General features: G+C 38.7%; 1 protein-coding gene and 1 long non-coding RNA gene across 2 annotated transcripts; one reads left to right on the forward strand and one right to left on the reverse strand.

Annotated features, from left to right (window-relative positions):
- Positions 1 to 763: 763 nt before the first annotated feature.
- LOC129443035 (uncharacterized) lies at positions 764 to 6,948 on the forward strand. The gene is made up of 3 exons (XR_008644074.2): positions 764 to 1,172; positions 1,570 to 1,630; positions 6,055 to 6,948. It is a non-coding gene; the product is annotated as an uncharacterized lncRNA (long non-coding RNA).
- On the reverse strand, positions 2,975 to 11,331 carry acsm3 (acyl-CoA synthetase medium chain family member 3). Its single transcript, XM_055203391.2, has 13 exons — positions 10,854 to 11,331; positions 8,504 to 8,711; positions 8,145 to 8,352; positions 7,832 to 7,975; positions 6,957 to 7,113; positions 6,273 to 6,352; positions 6,027 to 6,150; positions 5,833 to 5,913; positions 4,143 to 4,244; positions 3,916 to 4,043; positions 3,735 to 3,834; positions 3,514 to 3,633; positions 2,975 to 3,439 (listed from the first exon to the last, which is right to left on the reverse strand). Exons 1-13 carry the CDS (start codon positions 11,082 to 11,084, stop codon positions 3,347 to 3,349), a joined length of 1,776 nt encoding a protein of 591 aa, XP_055059366.2. The 5' UTR covers positions 11,085 to 11,331; the 3' UTR covers positions 2,975 to 3,346.

Consider the following 11,331-nt stretch of genomic DNA (forward strand, 5'->3'; position numbering starts at 1 on the left):
TGGCTTTCAAACATCATGGACTCCGCCTTTAAAAGTTGCAATTTCTAGGCAGGTATGTCTAGGAGCTATACTCTCATTCTGGTGTAATAATCAAAGACTTTGCCGGTGTAACATGGCTGCAGCAAGCGTAGTGATATTACGCACTGCCCGAAAATAGTCCCCTGCCCGAAAATAGTCCTATTGAAAGATACTAAGGGGACTATTTTCGGTTGCTGAGTAACATCATTGCGCCTCCTGCAGCCATGTTACAACAGCAAAGTCCTTGATTATTACGCCAGAATGAGAGTATAGTTCCTAAACATATCGGCCTAGAAAATCACAACTTTTAATTTTCCTTCGTTCTTAGTACACAGTGCAACTACAGAAGAGTCAAGTTTTGAGTGGGAAGAATGTCGAAACTCTTTGGTTATTTTTAGCGCCATGCTAATGGTCTAATCAGATTTAATGGATTATGCTAAGCTATGCTAAAAGTGGTACCCCCAGACCCGGAGATCGGCTGAGTGGATTCCAAAAAAGAATAAATCAAATGTTTAACTATATGGGGAGCTGGAAAATTAGCATATTTTCAAAAAAAAAGTGGAGTGTCCCTTTAAGATCAGTTTTTAGGTCAGTGGTCACCAATCCTGGTCCTGGAGGGCTGGTGTCCTGCATAGTTTAGCTCCAGCCCTAATCAAACACACCTGAAGCACTTTAATTAGTAGAGCACACAGCCCCGCCCCGCCCCTCCCCCTGCCTGCAGAAGAGTGACTGATACCAGGCACTGTTGCGCTTTTCAACCACATGGGGGAGCTGTAAGTCATTTTTACATGGAAACTACATAGTGTTGCTTTAATGTTAAAAACCAAATGTCACTTGGAGCTGTTTTTTCACCTGATAAGCATTAAGCCTCATTTACAGGTAATTGAACCAGCCACCTGTGCCTGCCACTACATTTCTTCCTCAACCGGAACCATTTACCACTTGGTAAAAGTAAGATACAGCAGTTTTCTATTCATGGTCAAGATTAATTTACTGACGGGTCTTATTCTGCGAAAAGGTCACTAGAAAAGATTGTGAATATAAGTTCACATTGCGTATTTGACACAAACCGATATCAGCAGCTTCATGCTCGCTTGCCTTTGAGATCATAGAGCAATGGTGCTTCACTCTCCAACGTTTTCAGGAAATACTTAGTACGTTTTTTGGCGGATTTAGTGGGAATGCTGTTATTAGGGGAATGTTATTTTCATGGTTATACAGCTGTTTTTGTTCAATAAAAACGTATTTTTGTTTTCCCTCTCCGTGATGAATCAGAAAGAGAGATACTTATACTGGTATAAATGTTTAATATGTTGTTACAGTACATCAAGAGTAATTCACATTTACAATAGATGATATAATATATAATTTAAAATAAATCAAATATGCTAATATATGAGCTGCACAGCTTATCAATCTTGGTTTTATGCTTAAAAAGATCAAACATGAGGTAGGAACATTATTCATTTAAGTGTATATTGAATAAGAAAAAGAGTATATTGTGTTTGTTCTGGGTTAGTGTTCATTATAATAAAATGTCGCCTCCTGCAGGTAGACAGCAGGACTACAAGTTCCATTATCAGATGAGTTTCAACATTGGTGCCATATAGAGGTAAGATGCATGTAGTTTAAAACATAACACACAAACCATATCCTCACTGTATGGAGAAGCAAAGTTAGTGATGGCAATTAAAATATGTCAGATATGTATTAGTTGAAGTCAATAAAGGTCCAACTCTTCGGGGCTGTTTCCCTAGTCCCAGACTAAAATGCATGTTTGAGCTGCCTTCATGTAAAATATTTTTTACTGACACATCTTAACATATATCAGTGACATTGTTTTGTCTCAAAATGCACACCAGTATTGTTTTTAACTCATTCCACGCCAGCCATTTTTTGAAAAGTTGCACGGCAGCATTTTTTGTGATTATACAAAAGTTTCACAAAATGCCTTCCAGGAAAATTTTCTTCTAAAAATATATAAACATACAAATATATCAAATGAAAGAACAGACGGTCTGCTTTTAAACAAACAATAAACAAACAAACAAACAAAACGGGAAAAAACTTTAATCCTATCTATATTTTTCCTCTGCTTATAAACTCTTAAATATGGATATTTTTCTTTAAAAATATCATTTTTTAGCAAAAAGCTGAAATAATTGCATTTTTGTAAAGGAATTTTGTTAGAGATCAGATTCAGAACGATTATCAAAACATACACAGAGTTTAAAATTAGAAAATAACGTTTTTGCCTTCAGTTTTTTCATAAATTGGTTAAGTACGCCCTCTAGTGGATAATCGCAGTATTGCAGATGAACATAAAATTGATCAGGAACACCTTTTTTAAAGAAATTATTTCTCTTAATTGACGAGATAACTCGTCAATGGCAGGGAAAGAGTTAAAGGAATAGTCTACTCATTTTCAATATTAAAATATGTTATTACCCCAACCAAGAACTGTTGATTCATCCCTCCACCATCTGTGTGCGTGCACGTAGGCGCTGGAGCGCGCTGCGACGCTTCGATAGCATTTGGCTTAGCCACATTCATTCAATGGTACCAATCGGAGATGGAGTTGGAGGTGACCAAACACATCGGCGTTTTTCCTGTTTGAGACGAGTAGTTGTACGAGCAGGTTTGGTGGTACAAAATAAAATGTAGCGCTTTTCTAAGCGGATTTAAAAGAGGAACTATATTGTATGGCGTAATAGCACTTTTGGGAGTACTTCGACTCATCTGAAAAGTCCGCTCCCCTTCTCACTCTCATAATGGGAGAGGGAGGGTGTTACTGCGCCGAGTCGAAGTACTCCCAAAAGTTCTATTACGCCATAAAGTGTAGCTCCTCTTTTAAATCCGCTTAGAAAAGCGCTACGTTTAACTTTGTACCACCAAACCTGCTCGCACAACCACTCGTCCCAAATAGGAAAAACACTGTGTCTGGCCACTTCCAACTCCACCTCCAAACGGTACCATTGAATGAATGGGGCCAAGCCAAATGCCATCGAAGCGTCGCAGCACGCTCCAGCGCCCACGCGCACGCACACAGATGACAGAGGGATGCACCAACAGCTCCCAGCCAAGGCAACAACACACTTCAACATTGAAAATGAGTAGACTATTCCTTTAAGGTTTGTTTGTAAAAACGACTTAAATGTCCTAATATAACTACGGCCTAGCCCTGGATTGGAATCTGCCCCTTTATTATTAATATAAAGCTTAAGATAAAGCCTTTTTTAACATTCTTACGAATGCTAAAAAACACTTGGGAGTGACGAATATAATGAGGTGGAATGATCTCTTATAGTCAAAATATTTGGGTAGGATTTTAGCTTGTCTTCCGCTCCCATTCCTTCTTTCTCAACTCTACGCGCCTTATTTTCCCGCTTACAGTCTTGGGAAGATCATCCACGAACTCAATCTGACAAGAAAATTAATACAAAATTGTAAGTAACAGAAAAAGTGAAAGTACTGCACTATAAAACGTTGCGTTACCTTGCGTGGATATTTATAGGGAGCTGTGACGCTCTTCACATGTATCTGCAGTTCCTGGATCAGTTCTTTACGGTCTCTCGATTTAAAATCTGCTGTCAGAACTACGAATGCCTTCACCACCTGAAACGCACAGCAAAACGATTTCAATATGATTGCAACCCATGTCAACATATCATTCATATTTATGGGCAGCAGCATAAGTAGTATGCCGGTTCTGGTACCTCTCCTCGAATCGGATCAGGACTGCTGACCACAGCAGATTCTGCTACGGCTGGATGTTCTATCAGAGCGTTTTCAACCTCAAATGGACCGATGCGATACCTGACAAACATTTGTAAAAGTGTAATAAACATTTAAACATGTCATTGACATCATCATCACGATCGCAGGAGAATTTCAGACCCCGCAGACAAGATGACATCATCAGCTCTGCCGACGAACCACAGGTATCCTTCATCATCCATCAATCCTCGGTCACCTGTCAGGTAGAAATCACCACGGAAACATTCAGCTGTGCGCTCTGGCTCCCCCTACAGCGAGAATTGGGTAACAGCACTTAAATTTTGTTTTATCAAGACGTTTTAACAGAACTATATTGTCAGTGTAAGATCCTAAGAGAGCAGATGTACCGTATACTCTGTAAAGAGAGAGAAGGGTCTGTGTGGTTTCACTCTAATGGCCAGGTTTCCCTCTTGTCCTTGTGGTAAAATGACACCATCTTCATCCACCACCTTCAATCAAAACAACACAAAATGTCAAGAACACCAAAGAAAATACTGTATGTCCAGTTTCATCCACCAATTAAATATCAGAAGCATGAAGATCCCATGTAAGTGTTTTTGGCTTTTATTATGAATCTTTGTAGTATCTTGAGGATGTGCTCCAAAACATTGACAAATTCAAATGTAAAAGATATCAGCCTTCTGCCAGTTCAGATCAATGATTATGACATCATTCTGCACTTCAGCTTCTCATCAGATTCCAATCTGTAAAGTAAACTAAATGCTATTGGGTATTTAAAAGGAGGAGGAGCCATTATGTTCAATGTGTCTCGCCCTGACTTCCTGGGGAGTTTAAGTGGGTCTTTAACTCTTTCCCTGCCACTGACGAGTAATCTCATCAATTAAAGGATAAGTACATTTTCTGTAAAAATCCAGATAATTTACTCATCACCATGTCATCCAAAATGTTGATGTCTTTCTTTGTTCAGTTGAGAAGAAATTATGTTTTTTGAGGAAAACATTCCAGTATTTTTCTCATTTTAATAGACTGCAATACTTAACAGTTTTCAATGCAGTTTAAAATTGCATTTTCAAAGAACTCTAAACGATCTCAAACGAAGCATAAGGGTCTTATCTAGCCAAATGATTGTCATTTTTGGCAAGAAAAATAAAAATATGCACTTTTAAACCACAACTTCTAGTCTTCCTCCGGTCCTGTGACCCGCCAGTGTGACCTCACGTAATACGTCATCACGTCAAGAGGAAGGATGATGTATTTAAAACGACGCCCCAGTGTTTACAAGTGTGGAGAAAGAGGACAGTTCTAATGTTGTTGTATGTCGAATGATACTAATTAATGTCTTTGTGTCAGTTTATTGTTTAAAATGGTCCGCAAATGTGCGTTTCATATATGTAACATGTGACCTTTCAACGTCATTACGCAATTATGTGAGGTCACAGTGGCGCGTCACAGGTTTGGTTTAAAAGTGCATATTTTCTATCCCTCTTGCCAAAAATGACAATCGTTTCGCTAGATAAGGCCCTTATGCCTCGTTTGAGATTTTTTAGAGTCCTTTAAAACAGCAATTTTAAACTGCATTAAAACTGTTAAGTGTTGGGGTCCATTAAAGTCCATTAAAATGGGAAGAATCTTGGAATGTTTTCCTCCAAAAAACATAATTTCTTCTTGACTGAACAAAGAAAGACATCAACATTTTGGATGGCATGGTGTTGAGTAAATTATCTGTTTTTTTTTAAGAAAATTGACTAATGAAAACGCTTCCCTGCCAATGACCAGTTTTTATTGCAAAGTCAAAAATGCAATTTTCTCAGCTTTTTGCTCAACATTTGGTATTTTTGAAGAAACCTACCCATATTTGAGAGGTGATAAAACACCTGAACAAATGAAAATAGGATAAAACTTTTTTTTTAAGGCAGAGGGTCTGTTCTTTCATTTGATATATTATATGTTTATACATTTAAAGAAGAGCATCTTCTGTAAGGCATTGAACTTTTGTGAAAAATCATAAAAGAGGCTGGAGCTGGCTGGCAACTTTAAAAAAAAAGCTGGCGGGGAAAAAGTTAACTGTTACGGCACCTGAACATCATATCCCGGTGACGCCTTTCCAAATGACCCTGGTTTGATCTTCATGCCCTTGAATGTGCCTGCAATTAACACCTGGAATTAAATAGAAAAGTCATAGTGTGAATTCACAGCGGCTACATGTAAAGAAATACTCATCGTTTTCACTCCTGTATAAATATCTGTAACAAATCACAGGTCAATCTTACAGTCTCAGTCTGTCCATATCCTTCATAGATGTTCAGTCCAGTGAGCTCCTTCCACTTCCACATCACCTCAGGGTTTATGGGCTCTCCCGCACACAGGCAATGTTCAAGAGCCTGGAACTGAAACCTGTCAGAAACCATAATCACTGCTGAGAGCTAAATTACACAAGCAAGAATTCATTCAAGAAAAGCTTTAAAATATAAACTGGTGTCAAGGACATCAAAGCACGCAAGTTTCAGACAGGGTACCTGGATTTGTCCTCATGTACAAGCATCCGATAGGCTGTCGGTGCCGTGCAGAAAGTTGTGATGGGAAAGCTGGACAGAGTCTTTCAGGAGAGGAACGTAAGCTTGTTTTTTGCACAACAAAATCTGTCCATGTCTTTACAAGTAGTAAAGAAATTATACAAAACATTTCATGCATGCATGTGGTATGTTGAGATTTTTAAAGAAGCACTCTAATGTTAAAGGAAAACACCGCCGTTTTTCAACATCCCACCATGTTCCCACCTCAACCCAGACGAACCAACACATACCTATCTTCTCTTCAATGCGTGCACTTCTAATTTTTTTTCAGCGCTTCTTGAATGTGTTAGCATTTAGCCTAGCCCCATTCATTCCTATGGCTCCAAACAAAAGTTTTATTTTGTGCCACCATACTTACCTGTGTAACTACTCGTGTAACGGTCTTTAAATAGGGAAAACATGGAAGTGTTTGGTGGCTTCTGAATTCATCCCTGTTTGGATCCTAATGAATGAATGGGGCTAGGCTAAATGCCAACACATTGACGACACCCTGTACAACGATTAAAAGTGCACGCATTGATAAAAGCTAGGCATGCACCAATCCGTCCAAGTTAAGGCAAGAACATAGCAAAACACTGAAAAACGGCGGTGCCTTCCCTCAAGTACTAGTTCTAGATCTTCATATACCCTTAATACTGTACTGGTGTCAAATCGTGGCATGTGGTGAATGAATACGCATGCTCCCTGGATCCATGGAGCAAACACGCTGCTCCATGCTGATTTGGCCCAACCCGTGTCCGACGTGTTCCAGAAAACATCCCGTTCGGTCAGATCCAGCCAGTATCTTAAAAAACAATAACAACACAGTAAATGTATTTGTATTAAACTTATGTGACCCAGTCTGTTAAAAAGGCTAAAGTCATTTTTTATTCTTTACTACATAAATTGATCCTACATAATGTAAAGAGTAAGGTCATGTTAAAGGAAAATACCACAGTTTTTCAATATTTTACTATGTTCTTACCTCAACTTAGATGAATTAATACATGCCTATCTTTTTTCAATGCGTGCACTTTAATCTTTGTACAGCGCTTCTTGAGTGTGTTAGCATTCGGCCTGGCCCCATTCATTCCTATGGCTCCAAACAAAAGTTTTATTTTGTGCCACCATCCTTACTCGTGTAACTACTCATGTAACAGTCTTTAAATAGAGAAAACATGGAAGTGTTTGGTGGCTTCTAAATTCACCACTGTTTGGAGCCATAGCAATGAATGGGGCTAGGCTAAATGCTAACACATTCACGAAGCGCTGTACAAAGATTAAAAGTGCACGTATTGAAAAAAGAGGTATGTATTAATTTGTCTAAGTTGAGGTAAGAACATAGTAAAATATTGAAAAACGGTGGTGTTTTCCTTTAATGACTGAAATCAAATTGATGATCCAAATTTCTAAATTTAGCCTGGATTTCATAGGTCTGGTCACATAGCTTACCTTTTAAAGTATTCTTTCATCAATTTATCATTTAACTTACTTAAATCAGTAAAAACATACAACGTTCAAACCTTGCATTCACTGTCAGCCCGATGCCATAACTACAGTGGCTGTGTTGGGTCATTTTGGGGGAGCCGGTTGTGCCACTAGTGAAGAAAATAGTCATGGGTTCCTCGCTCCCGGTGTTCACGCAAACATGCTCATCTGACACTGATCTAAAGCAAAAACATGTTTGATCTTAATTCACACTTATATCTCTTACATCTCCAAAACGATCTACAGTACATCCAAGGTAGCCTATATTTTATCTAAATGCATGTTTCTTAGGATTGAACCATGACCTTATATTCAACTTCTTCCACACAAACGTGCACCATCACCTACCCCATAAGTTGCGTCAGGTTGCCCCAGCCGTGTCTGGCCCTGTGGGACACCAGAAGTTTTGAAGTAACGGTCGGGCAATCCGAAGCCACCGAGTCCAGCAGCGGAGCCACGGTTTCATCCGTGATCACACATTTTGCTCCTGAGACCTGCAGCCTGTGACGGATGTCTCGAGCCGTGAGCTGAGAGGTGCCAGGGATGAGGACAGTACCTGTGTGATGACACAAGTTCACATTGAACAGAAATACTGTGTGTTGGAAAATAATTAGCATTCATGAGTTTCAGTCTGTGTTTGGACGGCTATTAAGACATCCAAAACGCAAAACTGCTTGCTGGGTTGTGACCTCAGAAAGACTCCTTACCGCTTCTCAGACATGCAACATTGACCAACCACCACTCGGGGACTCTGGGTAAAATGAGAAAGACGCGATCCCCTCTCTCCAAACCGCACACCTGACACAGAACGTTCGCCAGTCTTCTGGAGTGAAACCCCAGTTCTTCAAAACTCCATCTGACCTCCTCTTCATCATTCACCCACCACAGAGCTGGAAGAGAAGACTTCTGTCCATCCTTGAAACACAATGCAAGAGTAGATAAGAAAACAATGAATGCTACTGTGGTTCAATCGGTAAAGCATTGAATTAGCAACGCAAAGGTCATGAGTTCAATCCCAGGGAACACACACATACTGACAATAAATGTTTAGCTTGAATGGACTGATAAGTCGCTTTGGGTAAAAGTCTGCCAAATACTGCTAGTAGTGTGAAATAATAGTATAAAAAAGAATAAAAATAAATTGGGGTGTGGCTAAATAATTTTCAATAACGGTTCATTGAAATGCATGATTCTGATTGGCAACAATTGCAAGTTTGTTATTCTCAGATAACAACCACTCAAAACTAACAGTGTGTTTATGACATTTGAATGTCTTGTTCAAACTTTTCAAATCATAACACTAATAACAGTTTAATATTAAAATTAATATTACAATTAAATATTACACTTAGGGCTGTGAATCGATTAAAATTTTTAATCTAATTAATTACATACTCTGTGATTAATTAATCTAAATTAATCGCCTACATAATTTTTGCTGTGAAAGTATTAAATATTTCTTTTTAAATAAATCAGTGAATAATCAGCATTAGTGACAATGAAGCTCAAAAACTATAACCTAAAGTAATATGCTAAGGAAATAAAGTGCTTCAGGAAGATTATTTACCAAAAGTTTAACAGTGCAATATCAATTGCAGGGCTTTTTTGTGCAATTGAACATAAACCTTAAATAAAGAACCCGACAGGTGGATGACATCAAAGTACCGCGAGAGCATTTAGGAAGCAGTCTTCTGTTATGATTTCTCGAACTGCTCTCACGGGATTTGGATGTCATCTGCTTCTTGGTTCTTGTGGCGCCACATAAAGTGTACTCACTAGTTTAACAAACCCGTTTTATCAGCCACTGGTTAGATCAACGTAGCAGTCAAAAACGGGACGCGAGTAATCACGTACGAGAGAAATCCTTTACCCACAAAATACAGGACACCTATACTGTGCTATATTTGGTTTTCTGATCCCAATCTTCATCATTCCGCTAAGCCAAGTCAATCTCCATTGGTCTTTTAAACCTTTATCGATCTCCAAAACATCGGAGCCTTCCTGCATTATAAGTATTTCCATGCTAGCTGAAATAACGTTTTACCTCAAATTACGCGCTACAGCCAGACAACCCGGAGTGGATCCGGTGCGTAGTGATTACAGAAAGCTTACAGTGGAGAGAGGAACGTGATTTTGCTCCAGTCCAGGCTTTGATCACATCCCACTTAAAAAGCTGAATACATGTCGTATTTATGAAAAGTTAATTTAATAATTTTGCAATTGACGGAAATCCGTGTAACGACGGAGAACTTTACTCCATGTGCTTTGTATGATGTGGTACTTTAGAGTGGACGAACTCTATGATATGCAAATTCTTTGCTGCAGACGTTGCATACTTTATTTTTATCATCACTTCCATCAGGCCGTTTTTTTATAAGTAAATGTTCCAGTCAATGATCCAGTCACCGCCAGAGCGTTACTCGTCTACCTCCTTTATTTTACAGTCAAATGGTGGCTAGAATGTATCCAGGTTCAATACGGAATGGATTAATCTGCGTTATTTTTTTTAACGCGTTATTTTTTCTCAGATTAATTAATCAAATTAATGCGTTATTTTCACAGCCCTAATTACACTTATTTGTAACTGTCTAAAAAGGCAGCATGAACGGGGCGTGGCTACATGACATGTGTCGCTCCGCCCATAAGTGTTTTTCAAATACGCAAGTTAAGTGTGTCTATGTGTATGACTGTGTCGTGTATTTATATTACTAAATATTGCAACGTCTGAGAGTAAATCGCCAGTGTGGCACTAAACGAAATAATAATTCCAAAGAAGTTTTACGAACTACACCTGGCTACAGAACGGGGCGTGGCTATACATGGGGCGGGGTTATTGGTGACGCTCCCAGTGTTTTACAAATACTTCACCGACCGTGTTCTTGTAGCCTAATCTAATGCATAACTGTGTGTTTTTATTACTAAAATGTACAATAACGTACCGATCTGTTAAAACGTTACAAAGTGTTTGTTAATGATTAAAATTGTTACACAATTTAAAGTACAAAGAAATACAATGACGTAAATATTTATGTAAACGTTTAATAAATATTTAAATACCCTTTCTTTAGTTTCCCACTGCTCGAGCACGTCTTTGGCGAAATTAAAATGCAGAGGAACTTGAGGGTTGTAAGTTTGTCTCGTGCTCTCATAATCCTTGAAGTTTTTCGGTGCTGATGTCTTGGATCTCCACATCTGTAGCCATTGTCCACGCCTGAATATTTCATTTCTGCAAATTTTATTCAGGCAACATCCGTTTAAAAGACCTTTGCGATATGCAATCAAATGCATTTTCGTAGATTTATAACCGATTTATGACTTCCTCTTATCCTGTATTTCCACACAGGTAAAACTTTCAGACGGATCAGGAGTTTTCAGAGATTGGTATTTGCGTTAAAACGTATTAATTAAACTGCACAAGCAAACGATTTGTGGAAATAATCATGCTGCATAAAGTTAGTTACACTCCAAGAAGTGAAATGCATGCAGTTCAAAATCTCACATAAACTCCACCGTTCTTCAGCTCCGTGAAGACAGA

Source organism: Misgurnus anguillicaudatus, chromosome 2 (assembly GCF_027580225.2).
Source record: "Misgurnus anguillicaudatus chromosome 2, ASM2758022v2, whole genome shotgun sequence".
NCBI classification, from domain to species: domain Eukaryota; kingdom Metazoa; phylum Chordata; class Actinopteri; order Cypriniformes; family Cobitidae; genus Misgurnus; species Misgurnus anguillicaudatus.